The sequence below is a fragment of the Parambassis ranga genome, chromosome 24 (genome assembly GCF_900634625.1).
Source record: "Parambassis ranga chromosome 24, fParRan2.1, whole genome shotgun sequence".
NCBI classification, from domain to species: Eukaryota; Metazoa; Chordata; class Actinopteri; family Ambassidae; genus Parambassis; species Parambassis ranga.
The window spans coordinates 5,484,052-5,497,700 of record NC_041043.1 but is presented as its reverse complement, the minus strand read 5'-3'; the positions used below and the strand labels follow the sequence as shown (position 1 = coordinate 5,497,700).

Here is a 13,649-nt window from a genome sequence, read left to right as displayed (position 1 = left end):
GAGAACAAACATGAATAAACATAGTGCTGTTTAACGTGGTGTGCTGCTGCACCTGGTAAAGTTGAGGAAGTGAACATGTCGTGTGTAAAGGAATGGCTGAGGGATATTACTGATGTTCTTCATGAGATCCACCTGAAAAACATAAACACAAACACATTTTTACAAAAGCTTATAAAAGCCTGTGTGCACCTTATACTAATAGAAAAACTAATTCAGGTGTTGTTAGAGGGCAGAAGTATCCACTTCAACTAAAAACACAAGCGTGGATAAAATGCACTTTGGCTGTGGATTTGAATATTATTACATTTTGGGTGTGCCTAAATTTAATTTGAAATATCTTCAGACTTCATAACAATGTCACATTACTTTGTTCATCTCCCAATATTCATCCGCACAGATCTACTTTCTCCCAGGGGCAAAGCCAACATTTCTTTCTTCATCCTCTGCAGAAACTACTTCCAACAGGGTCTGCATGCAGAGATTGGCTAACAGTAGCCAAAACAAATGTAGAAAGATATCACTGTGATGCCATATAGAGTGCAGAACCCTTTGCATGAGCTCTCTGACTAATTCTTAAGTCATTCCTCACATAAATAGTTCCACATTGGAGTAATTGAGTATGTGAGATCCAGTTATACCAGTCACACATGTAAGAAATTAGTAGATGCAAGTTATGTCTCTGCATCAGTGGAGCAGTCTAATTTCAAATTAATGACAAGCGTTTTGGCTAGGTATGGTGGCCTTTGAGTGCCGTCTACTCTTGGATGTGAGGTTGCCTTTGCTGAGCTCTTGTCTCTCTTGCATTGAGATGTAAACTTCTCTCACTGCTTCACATTTCTCTTCAGTTTCCCTGTGAAGTCAGACACTCAGGAAGTTAAACTTCTTGAGATGAAGATACGTGTCAGAGAAACAGCCTGAGCTTTAGGAAATGCCCACAGCGCACATGGTCAAAAAATCTAGCCTGTAAATCCATCAAAGCTTTGACCAGAAAAGGTACATTCACCACAAGTCTGAATATCATCTGTGACCTATTTGTCTTTTCTCCCTTTAATTTCCCCTCTCCCAATTTAGAATGATTTATTCCCCTGCACTATAGTCATTGTCACTATTGACTCCATGACACATCTTTTCCAGCAATGTCTTTTCTTCTGCCAGACAGAAAATACATTGAAATTCATCCTATTCCCCAGCATCCACTCTCCCTCCCTGTCGTGGGCCACCCGCCCAGTGAGCAGGCGTCAGTGCTGCAGACACAGGGACGTGCTCTCTCTCTCACTATAGCTGGAGGTGATGCCAATATGAATTGAAGCTGAATAATGGGTAAATGCTTTGTTCCAGCAGCACCTGTGTGGCCTCACCCATCAGTTAAGTTAACACAGACTCTTTTGTAATGTTAAATGCAAACTTCTTCAACTTGAAACAACCGTGTGCAATTTTATACCGTGGTAACAAATCCAACTTTGACGGAAGATGGTACATTGACTTGATCACCTTAGAAATTCAGCTGTTGTTGTTCTGCTGAAGCTAAAGGGATGAGGGTTTAGCTGCAATAGGAGCACCTTGTGTCATAAGGCCTCAAACGCCTCTGCACTCATTGGACGTCCTGAATAAAAACAAGGTTTTGTCCCAATTGGCCTCTCAGATTCACACTCATATCAGAGTGATAATCACACAAAAGATATGGGTATGGTAGTCCAATGACTGGGGACACGAATAGAAAAATAACAAAGGGGTTTCAGCAAGATAATAATACAATAATAACCTCAATCGCCCACTCCTTTTCTTTTGAAAAGAAACCAAAGGCTGAAAGAGGTTCTTTGTGTTCAGTATTCATCCATCTCTACCTTTTTTGGTACAGTGGGGAGAGCAACTCTACGAGGAGCAATGTCTGTTTGTCGATCAATATCAGGACAGCAAAGCCTGTCAGAAAAAAACTGTGGTCGCAAAATCCTTCTCAGTGGCAAACAACAGGAGACTTTGAATTGAGACTGTGAATGATACAACACAAAGTGTCAAATGACTGGAGGTGATTATTTATCCGCTTATTCTTTTCATTTTGGCTTCCAGGTGAGATTCACCAGAGCAGCTGGATGCACCGAACCGATGATTCAAAATTCTATCAATAAAGCATTCCTCTGGAACAGAAGCTACACGCTCCAATAGAAAAGAAGTGTGCTTATTTCAGGGGGGAGACAGGAAGGCGGCAGCAGCAGCAAGCCAGAGGTGAGGAAAAGGAGGATTGAATTAATCTGTCAGGGTTTGGAAGAGTAGCTGCTCTTTACACAAACCCACTGACATCAGACAGGAGGGGAAACAATGCCTCATTTCATACATCAATGAGTAAAATAAGTGAAATATCCACATCCCTTATTTTGCCTCATTGTGCTCAAAGGTCAGTTAAAAAAATGTAAGCTTGTCCTACGCTTGTAAAGTATGTATGGACACCTGTTATGTTACTGCAACCCCGTTTGGAGAGCAACAGTAATATGTATACTTGTTTATGTACACAGCGCAGTTAATCAGAGGCCCCAGTCAGATCGGGGCTTTTCACCCTCCCTCCTTCCTATAAACTCAGTACATTTCCACTCACTCTGCTTCTACTTTCTATGGATCTGCTGTACATTTATATCCCCCATTAGCACTGCACTACACATCTCTATAATTCATTTGATTACTTAAAAAAAGTTTTCATATTTTCTGCTGTTTCTTCCCACACTCTGCAGACACTGAATGCAATTTGGTACATTTGTTGTGTGTGTGTGTGTTTTCTGTCCCACCCCTGCATCTGTCTGGCCAAACCCTTCCTCCCCTTTCATTTACCAGGGGGTGAAAGTGAAGGATAGTCTGAGATTCCAAGCATACCTGCACCCCCCCCCCCCCCCCCCCCCCCCCCCCGACACTCCACCCCCACCCTCCTTTAGCCCCCGTGGTGTCCACACAAGGCTCATCAGGGGGAAACAAGCCAAAACCACTGAAAGTTCGACTTCTGTCCTGGATTCAACTTAAATCAGTAAGCACCTCTCACACTGAAAAACTTTAATGGCAGTCTTAATACGCAGCTGGGAGGTCAGTGACTTGCTTTATGCTTTGTTTATAAAAATATACATACCGGTACTCAAATAAGAAAATGGCTTAACCATGTTCACTGCTGGTTTAAAATGTGATATGCAATGTGATACTAGAAGCCACAACCAAATCCAGCTTCTACACATAATCTAAAAAGGCAATGAACATGCACTGTTTATGTTACAATAACATGTATATAGTATAACATTTGTAAGTCATTAACGTCAATTTTTAAATCTTAGCTCAGTATCATTTATTTTGCCTTTCCTGGTGGAAAGTTCACAGATGTGTAGCTGAGAAGGCAAAGAAATTGAAGGTGCACCAGAAAACAATGGGTGTCCACACAGGTGTCATGTTACGATCACAGCTGATTGGACCTTTGAGGCCCCCTACATGCTGATTGTACCCTCGAAGGCAGTAGCTAGATGTTAGAGGATTTTTTGTTTAATTTAGAATAGACATTCTTAAAGATGTCTGGTTGAAAAGAAAAAGAAGATCCCACATTAAGGCAGACACATGCACAGAAAAAAAATCAAACACTAAGCCGTCTTTCTGCCTGTGGAGGTTTCTTAATTAACCTTTTCTTTTAATCAGTGGATGTCTAAAATCTGTTTCTCACAGAGCCTGGTGCTGAAGGGGACAGATGGATCACTATGCTACAGTACACGCCTAAAGTCCTGCAGAGCCTCTGCAAAGCTCCAGACGAATAAGGCACCTTCACTTTCTGGCAACCCACACACAAGCCATCGACCCTGGGCAAACCCATTAACACACTACTGTGAGAGCCAGCAGGAAAACCGTCCAGTAAACCGCCGTCCCACGCCAGAACCACAACTGATGAGACCAGCATCTCTAAACTTAGGTGACATGCGTCCAGATCTGCATAAGTCAACACAGCACACAAGTACACACGCAAACAAACACACAAAGACTGAGGCACATTTTACAGAATCGCACGCAAACACAAGCACAGACATACACTCTTTAAACAGCCCCCCCACCTGCCCCCTCCTTGCACTGACACTGGAATGCACACACTCTTTCTGTGGAGCATTGCTTGGACCATTCACAGAGATGTTTTATGTCCAGGGAATTAATGAGGCCAATGGTGTTCTGAAACTGTGTGTGCAGCCAGCATTTCAGGGTTTGATGAATGGGTAAACAAGTAACTGTTTCAATATTAGTTTAACATTTACATCAAATCGGTCAGTAATGGTTATACTGTTATATATTTAGCATCTGCTGACCATTCATAAGTAGTTAGCAGTGTCTCAGTCCTGAAGGATGCTGTCAAATAGAAGGCGAGGAGGTGAGTCACTGCTCCAATACTCCCACATAAATACATGATTAAGTCACTTCCTTACACAGATGGCTTAAACGGGCATTGGATTACAGGGAAATATGATTAAACAAGACTCACATGAGTAGTGTGTTTTTGCTGTATTCAGTCTTACGGGAAAATCAGTGATATCATTTTTGTTTGACTGCCTTCAGGGAATATCAGAGGTCAGAGCAGCCTTTCTGGAAATGTGTACATGTTCAAGGAACTAAATACAGTTACACTGCAGCTGCAGGTACTGAGCTATGTTACTATTTGAGTAGGTCATTTTTAACACACAAACTACAGTTATGATACAATACACATGGTTTGATGTGGATGTATTGTCTTCTTATTTGGCTATGTTTAGGACTAAGGGCTGTAATGTGGTGTTTAGTTCCTGAGGGGTCAAGCCAGGTTGTATCACTCCCCTCTCTCTGATGGATGTCTAATGAGCTGCAGGTCTGTTTGAATAAGGATGGGGGTGGTTTATATGGAGAGAAAGTGTAAAATAATTGGACAACAGCCTATTATTTCTCTGATCTCTGCTTTCTTTTACTCACATTTTAACACAGAAGAACCTTTACTTGCATCATGTTTTTGTTTTAAATCTATCTCTGAGGAAAAATCAGAAGAGAAAGCTGCACCTTAGCATTTGCACTGACATTCCCACTGCTACAGGCCAGCACTGCTGTCACAAAATGTTGCGGTTGTTGTCAGTGAAAGCAGTTTCCCCTCTGTAAAGCCAACACTCATCATTTACTCATGATATTCCAGGAAATAATAAAAGCATTCTCGCTCATTCAGCCTAGTTCTCACACTGTACCAAAGGCAAACACTGAATGAGCTCCTGCTGTTATGTTCACCGCACAGTTATGTGCACAAATCAACTTTTCCCACATACAGTAAGTGTTACCTTTAGTAAGAACATAGTTTTCTCTGAGGACTATATCAACTGCTTTGAATTTGGCTGCTTAAAATAAAGTAATGTGATTTATGCCTAGCTTAAGTTTATTATATTTGATGAATGCATAAAAGAAGTGAAATCAGTCCCACATGGACCCAAACAATAAGAAGTTCATTTTAATGCCGTTTTATTTCCCAAATGCTTGCAGCAATATTAAAATAACCAAGTATCAAAAATAATAATATGATAAAAATGGAAATCTCAGCCTCAGCTGCTGGTTACCTATCACACAGTTTAACATATGCTCCCACCGAACATCTTTACTGCAGTGCACCCTTACCTGCTCATGTTTAGTGAGGCGAGTTTTATTGTGGATGTCTGAGGACACCAGGTTGAACTGGTGCTTCTCAGCCAGCAGCCTCAGTAAGATGACCACAGTCCGGCTGCCACACTTCCCCACACGGTTATAAACCACCTGGCTGGGGAACGGGAGCACCTGTAAACACACAAATATTATACAGATGAGGATAAAAAGCTACATTTCTGTTTTTTAACCACATGTTAGTTTGACTGCTTAAAGGGACATATTGTAATCTAATGTGGCACAGAAAATTGAAGAAAAAATGTATTGACTTATTTACTGATCATTGACCTCACATCCACTCACCCTGGGGTTGGACCTTTTCAGCTACAAAACACACAGACTGAGCTTTTATTTATTTTCCTCATACACTCCACTGACTGTTTAGCTAGTCAGAGATTCTGCAAAGCGTTACTGACGCAAGTAGTGATTTATCACACACAAACACAAACACAAGCTCCAGCATTCTCTCACACACCTCCTGACTCACCAATTAAACAAGAAGCTCAGCTATGATTCAGAAGCTTAAATAAAATACATGTAAGTATTTTTCTTGGAAAAAAAAACAGACCTGTTTTTTATGCTTGCAAGAATCAGGAAGTGGATGCCGACATGCACATCAAAGGATCATTTTACCACAAGGGCAGCAAAATGCACTAATTTAGCAATCATCCCTAATGGCCCACGAGGTTTACACAAGAATCAAGGCACATTTCTCAGTGAAAACAGGACAGACAGAAAATTAAGCGGGCATTTAAAGGAAGAAAGGAAGACAGGATATTTAGGAGACAGAGGTCTTTAAAGAGTGACTGACATCAACCACAAAACAACAACAGACATGTGAGTCCTGTTGTCAGGAAAAACCTTCTCCCTCATCACTTTCCTGGAAATCAGATAGGGAAGAAGACACAGTGAAAACATCCCAGTCTGGAGAGGCGATTATGTGTTTACCAGAGGCTTTTCTGCTTATCTTAGAGACACCCTGTAGGTGATGTACATGTACATACACATTATATCCCATAATTAATCTGAGTACCGGTATATTAAAACATCATCATTTGTTTGTATATTTTGATAGGCCTTTTCCCAAAAGTACCCTTTTGGCAATATGAGTATTTTAGAAGCATTTTTGGACATACTGTATGCAGAACATTAACATTTTATGTCTCATTTGGCCTGTTTACAGTCAGCTCTGTGTGCTATACACAAACCAGATGGCACAAGGCTGGGATGTAGGGATGAACGTCTAACAGAAAAACCCACAATCCTGGTTATAAGAAGTCAATGAACAAATACTGCAAGTCGAGGTGGCCGAACGAATGACGGAATGAAGGTAAGCTGCCACAGGAAATATGCTTGTCTTCTTTTGGTTTGTTTTTTCTGAAAAAAAAAAGTCGGTAATTTTTTATGTATTTAGTGTGCTTGGTACAAGAAGCCAGGGGCAAACAAAAGTCATAATGGATGTGTCAAAAATTGCAGTTCTTTGGCCACTGGGGGCCAAAAGTGAGTTAGTCCTCAGAGGGATCCACATTAAAATGTCCCAATATACAGGAGAAAAAGCACCTTTACAGCCTGGTCCATAAACACTCTTCTTCTCCACACCATTTTTCTATTTTTTGGCAACTTTACAGGTGGTGATTTGTTATATAACTTGCAGTGTGGTGGCTTTACAGAGATTTTGCAACTTCTTTATACACAGTCAGTGTGAAAGCAAGTCACACTGATTCAATTAACTGCAGCAGTTTATTACACCAACCAGCTAGCAGAATAACTAAACTAATTTTCTCTGGTGGACTGACTGCTAATTTCTATTATTAATTATCTTCCATTAATATCAGTGCTCCACAGCTCCGGTGTTGCAGGCACCAACTTCCACAGCAGAGAGCTAATGCTCACATACACACACTGATTCTGTCCTGTCTCCGCCAAAAGCGGCAGTCCCACCCATGCACAGACTCAGTAAAAACAGTGAGGGCCTCTGAATGTTTGCCAGAACTCAGTGGAAAGAGACAGAAAGGAACAACAGGATGGAGGATGGATGGTGAAGCAGTCTAGGAGGGAGGGGGCAGGATGGAAGAGAAAACCATAAGTTATATGACAGATCATCACTGTATCAGTGTCGCTTCCCGTTTGCTATTATCCAGAATGTTCCTGGTCTTTCTCAATCAGTTTGACACAAGGCAAAATAGATTTATGGGTATTTGCCCCCAGATTAAGAAGAAACTACACAGATCACACACATGTTTGGACACGTTTTGTGTTACTGGAAAGCTGTCATCATTCAAACCAGTATCAGATGTTGATTAAAAAATTGATTTCACATCCTAATAGATCAAAGTGGCTTTATAGACAAAACAAAAAGATGGCTTCCACTAAGTTTTGGGAAAAGATTTCCAGCAGATAGGAGATGGTTCTCTTGGACAGCAGTCCCAACATTCCTCTGTGTTTGCCAAGTAACTACAGACTTCTCAGCTCATGACAATAATGAGGCAGATGAAGTACATGCAGTGTTTAGCAGGACATCGCTTCCTGCTGATATCATGACAAATGACTGTGTCAGACTTCTAACAGCCTGCTGTTGAGTAACAGTTGAGATGCACCATCTCCAGCCAGCAATAACAGCACTGAAAAAGCAACCTTTGAGTTTGTGCTGTTGTCATTCCCTCTGAAGAGCTCAGGTTTCTGATAGACACTGTGAGAAATGTCCACAGTGGCTGCCAGTAAGGTGGTGTGAAAAAGTCAGGCTGTTTTTTTTTCCCTTCCAGTGACTGACATTGACTCTGTAGTCAGACTGTTGTTGTGGTATTTACAGCTCTGATGCTGGCGAGGAGATGAGCAGTCATGCACCTTTTCTCTCTCGCTGTCTCTCTTGCTTTTCCGAAACCCCGCCCACACATTCACACCTAAACCTCCAAAGCTGTCGTGGTTGTTCTGAGACATTTTCAGTTTAACAAACACATAAATTATCTGTTTCTCATGGCCTGACCATCCGTCTCTGCTGCCGAAAATGAGCAGAATTCTGTCACATTCTTTTAACAGCCAGCCTTAGAACACATCTCGGTCTGCCACATACCACGACCACTGCACATACACTCATTCATCTTCCTACAGCAGTTCCTGGAAAGCCACACCAGAAAATGCTAACACAGTTTCTGCAGTGAAATAGCGGGTTAAGTGAGCCCTGATCTGAGTTCACAGCTCTTAACTGTCAACTGCTCATCCCACACTGAGTGGAGAACAGCACAGTAAGGTTTCAGACAGGGCACAGTGGACATTCTAAGTGTTTCCGATCTTCTCCTTACTGCTACTCATAGAATGATGAGTCTTACTGTACACAGCAGTTTCCTAAACATGTGCATAAGTAGAGAGGACATTCTTGTCGTGCCTACATACACATAAGGACTCGTAACTCTATTTGGGGATCTGTGTGGTTTTTCTATACACCATCATTTACGTTGAGCTTTCAACAGGATTTCTAATTTTTCCCAACATTTACTAGGACCTCAGCCTTCTGGGTACACACTCTACAATATGTCAAACTGCTGCTGAAATTGCAGATCAATCGCAAAAAGCAGAAGGGACGTCGACAATAAAAGATAAGAGATGTGACTGATGTCGCCACTGACATGGCATTAGCATCGCCTGTCTGAGAGATGGGATGACAGCTGATATGGAATCAATTGCAGTTAGCAGCTAATGTTCTAATCACTGTCAGCCCAGTCTGTGAGTCTGGAGGCTGTGTGCAGTCAGTGAAGCCTGTGAGGCTATGACTGTGGCTGCACATGGCAGCTGTCACCTAATTTCAAGTCAGAGAGAGTGATATTGATTTCACACTCATTTTGTGGTGGCTTGATACCAGTGATGTATTTTTGCAAAATGAATATTGATTTATCAATAGCTGTATCTATTTATCTATCTATATAGAATTCACAACCTGATGATAATATTGATCAGGAATATTTTTTCCACTAAAAGAACCATAGAAAAGTGCATATAAATCTTAAGAGTTGCGGCAGGAATCGTCAACATTATAACCCAGAAAATGGTGAAGAATCTAATGGGAACGGTTTCCTTGTAACCCAGCCATTAAACCCTAATAAATCAAACCTAACCAAGCAGTTTTCGAAGGTTAAACAAACAAAATTAAATCCTGGTCTCCTGGATGAAAGTCTGGAATTAGGTTTAGCCACTCATATTAGTCTGTGATTCACAAACTTCAGGCTATTTAATGCATGTAGCCTGGAGCACCTGGAGCAAAAAAGTCCAAACCATCAGCTTTAAAGCTCTGTTGCTGTAGAAGGTGACAATATCTACCTATTTATCAACATGGAGTGGCACTGGTGCAACCGGTGGATCTCTGCGTTATGTTTATGAGGGATGTGTGAGTCTGACACACTCTTGTGGACAGACTTCGTTTATTTACATGTCTGACAGCAACAATTAGTATCAAGGACCAGCCAATCTTAGTCATATGTTCTGGTCTTGTCCCACCCTCTCCTTTCTGGACAGGTGTTTTTGTTTCCCTCTCAGAGAGAAGAGGAGAATTGTACAGAAGGGAAGAGCCAGAAGGATCGCCATCACTTTATTGGGGGGCACCACAGAAGAAGAAAAACATAGCGGATCCCCCAAACTCAAAGTGGAGTACAGGAAAATACTGAAAAATTCAAAGTTGTGTATCGGAGCCGGTTACACTGGGCACATCCTCAAGAATGTGATAACGTCCTTATATACCACACAGCACCAGTCGAATTATTAGCGCATTGTGTTCAAAAGCTAAAGAAACAACCTCATGTTTATTAGCCCCCTCCTTCATTAAAATCACATTTTTCATTGTCAACTGAACTGCAGAGCTTCTGTGTAATAATGTAAATATTCTGAAGCCTCTGGACACAGTCAAGCTGTTACTTCCTCTGTCTTAAACAGAAAACAACTGCTGTTTTTAAAGGCTTATTACCATTTAATTTCAAAACTATTCTTATGCTTAAAGGTAGGGTAGGAGATTTTGAAAACTCAGTGAGAGTCAGCCAGATTTTGAAAGTAAACACATGCCCCTTTCTCTCGGAGCTCACCCCGAAGCCACGCCTCCCAACCAGTCTGTGACTTCGGCCATCATGCACGTACCTCTCTGGTGCGTGCAGAGCAGGAAGAGAGTGACAACCAGCCAATATTCCGCGCAGGTGCGCCTCGTAGGATTGGCTGATGTTTTTAGCACTTCCACAGATGATTAATATTCTTCATTTTAAAGCGAAACTGCCAAACTAATCGGTTGCTATCAGATTGTAAAGAGAAGTTACACTAATTTAACAAAAAGTGCATCAGAATGAAATCTCCTACCCTACCTTTAATGCTTGGTACCAAAAAGTGTGCAGTTTACTGATCAAACAGTGACATTCTGTTAAGTGTCCTACAAAATAAAACTGGAATACAACTGGTATAAAGTGACAACTCTGCCTTGTCCCACAGCCTTCATTGTTATCGGCAGTGTGGCAGCGTGGTTAGTCTGAGTGGCCAGAACAGGTTTTAAACACATAACACAAACAAAGCCCAGATGTGGCTCAACTACAGCCACAAACAAACATCGTAACCAAACCCGGCAAAGTGTCAGGTTAGCTAAATGCTATGCCCTGCTATAAAAAACACCAATAACTCCTTCAATCAAACGGGGAATGAAAGAAAGGAATTAACCAGACGAGAAATGAGGTGAAAATGAGGTGATTGATTAGAAAGAGTAGATAATGGACAAAGGGCAGACAGAGGAAGAAAGCACTTGGCAGAGAGAAAGAGCGAGCACAGAGGAGAGATAGTGCTGCAGACATGCAGCTGGATGAATACAAGGCCCCTGTGTCAGCGCTCTGTGTGTGTGTGTGTCAGAGTGTGTGTGTTCAAAGCATTACTGTAGCACTGAAGCCAGGTCTAGCTGGTAATTTAGAGTGAGTTTGCACGCAGCTCCTTCACACAGACCTAACCCTTATCCTGACTGGGCCCAGCAGCACACCGGGCACGAGGAGGTTAGGAGAAAATAAAAGGTCAAAAAAAGGGGAGAGGAGAGAAAAGAAGGAGTGGCAGGAGACTGGCGGATAACAAGGACTTACTCTTGGAACAGGAGGTCCGTGGTCATCCAGATAGGTGGATTCACCTGCAAAAACAAGCACACACATTAGAATGAATTTTACATTTTTATGACACTTAAATGTCATAAAATAATCACACACAAACCATTAAACATTAGCACTGGTGACTGAATAACTGTAAAAGCAGTAGCTGTGGATCTGACTTGGAGATGGAGGGATGTCAGCTCAGTCTGTGTGAGGTGACTCTCTTTTATTTGTCAAGTGTCTCTTAACCTCTCTAGAACCTGTAGATTTATTTGAATGCTGCCTTCCACTGAGCCACAGCTGAACAGCACTAAATCAGCTCACTTTATAGGCAATATGACAAAGTCTTATGAGATCACTTTGTACCTCTTTCAAGTCTTTTTGTGTGAGCATGCCTCACATCAACAGATGCTTCAGCCCATAAAAGCTTTGAATTTTTCATAGATATAAATATAAATCAAAGCGGCCCTAACGTACACCTTAAACATTCTCTCATTGATTGGACTCCAGGTTGGCTCACTCCTAACTCCAATTATCTTTCATTGACGTCATTAGCCTCAGGGTTCACACACAACCTGGATGTTTGAACTTTTTACCACTGTGTCTTCATAATTGGATTTTTTTAATAAACTGAAAAACATATTTGCTTGAGAAGCTTGACTTTCATATGTTTTATCCACTGCAATGCTTCTCCACGAGGGCCCCACCACATCACACTGACTCGAACAACAGGTGGTCAATCCTGCAGCAGCTCTTCCTCCATTTCCCATCACGGTCATCCCCAATAAAGCACATCTCCTCTGCACTCAGATGTTGTGCAGAGAATTGTAGCTTATTTGTACAGTAGACTGTGAAGTAGTTTTATGTGTGAACAATGGAGCTCATTGAAGGTCGTCCTCACACTGAGGGTCTGTGCCCGCCTTTCAGCCCACTCTCCAAACCCAGGCCCGGGCTTCAGACAGCGGCCTTTTTCTTCGGCTGCTTCGGACACACAGAGACGCATCAGTCCTCATCATGCAGGTTGTAAAAGAGAGAAAAAGAGACAAAGTGGGGGAGGGAGAGTGAGTGTGTGTGTTTGTGTTTATAGGGTGGGGAGGAATAAAAGTGTAAAGAGAGGAAATGTTACATAAGAGGACAATTTCTCTCTGTATCTCTGTAATGCGATCCAGAAAAACACGAAATGATGCATGAACACACACGTTGATTTATTCTGAGCCAAAGTTTCCATCTTAGAGATTACACTGTGTGTTTTTGCTGGAAGGCTTTGTGAGGATTGTTTATACTTTAGATAGTTGTGAGCTCTGAGTAATTAGTCCTACACTGAGATCATATCTGTTTTGGTTTGGGCCTGTTACAATATCACATCCACACACACACACACACACACACACACACACACCAGCTACCATAAGGAGCTTGCTTGACTTCCTGAGTGTGTCGTGGCTCATTAATTCATCAGGAGCTGGATGTATAAATACTGACACAGCTGCACTATGCTCACCCTCAGGTGTTTTTTTCAGCTGTCTTTGTCGGCCTTCACGCAGTTTTCTTGAGGAATGCTGGGAGAGGCTTGTGTCTGCATCTTCAGCTAGGCTTTTCAGGTCATGGCAGGGTAAGGATGCAGAGAGGCAGACATCTCTGTTCCTTCCTCTCTCATCCAATGGACAACCCCCCCCCCACCCCCCTCCATGACCTCCTACTCCTCCCTGCCTCCTGTGTGTGCTTCTCATTAGCGTTTTGGATAGAGGATTGGAACTAATTTTTTCCAGGGCACGAGGCTCGTAAAGGCTGACAGCTGCCCTCGCCTCCACCACCCACAGAGAGAGGAAAATGAACTTAAAGAGCCACTGTACAGTGTACTGTACTCATTGACCTCATTGTCCCTCTGATTCCATGCTGTAT

At 42.1% G+C, this 13,649-nt stretch overlaps 1 protein-coding gene across 2 annotated transcripts in view; it reads right to left on the bottom strand.

Annotated features, from left to right (window-relative positions):
• The window catches only part of usta (uronyl 2-sulfotransferase a), a 49,135-nt gene that overhangs the window by 10,537 nt on the left and 24,949 nt on the right, over positions 1–13,649 (bottom strand). For both annotated transcript variants that reach the window (XR_003669597.1, XM_028397160.1), the window contains exons 2-4: positions 11,745–11,788; positions 5,632–5,787; positions 53–132 (exon numbers count right to left, since the gene is read on the bottom strand). Coding sequence is in view for 1 of the 2 variants with exons in the window: in XM_028397160.1 (XP_028252961.1) it covers positions 53–132; positions 5,632–5,787; positions 11,745–11,788 (280 nt within the window). In the remaining variant the exon portion in view is untranslated. The remainder of the gene's footprint in view (positions 1–52; positions 133–5,631; positions 5,788–11,744; positions 11,789–13,649) is intronic.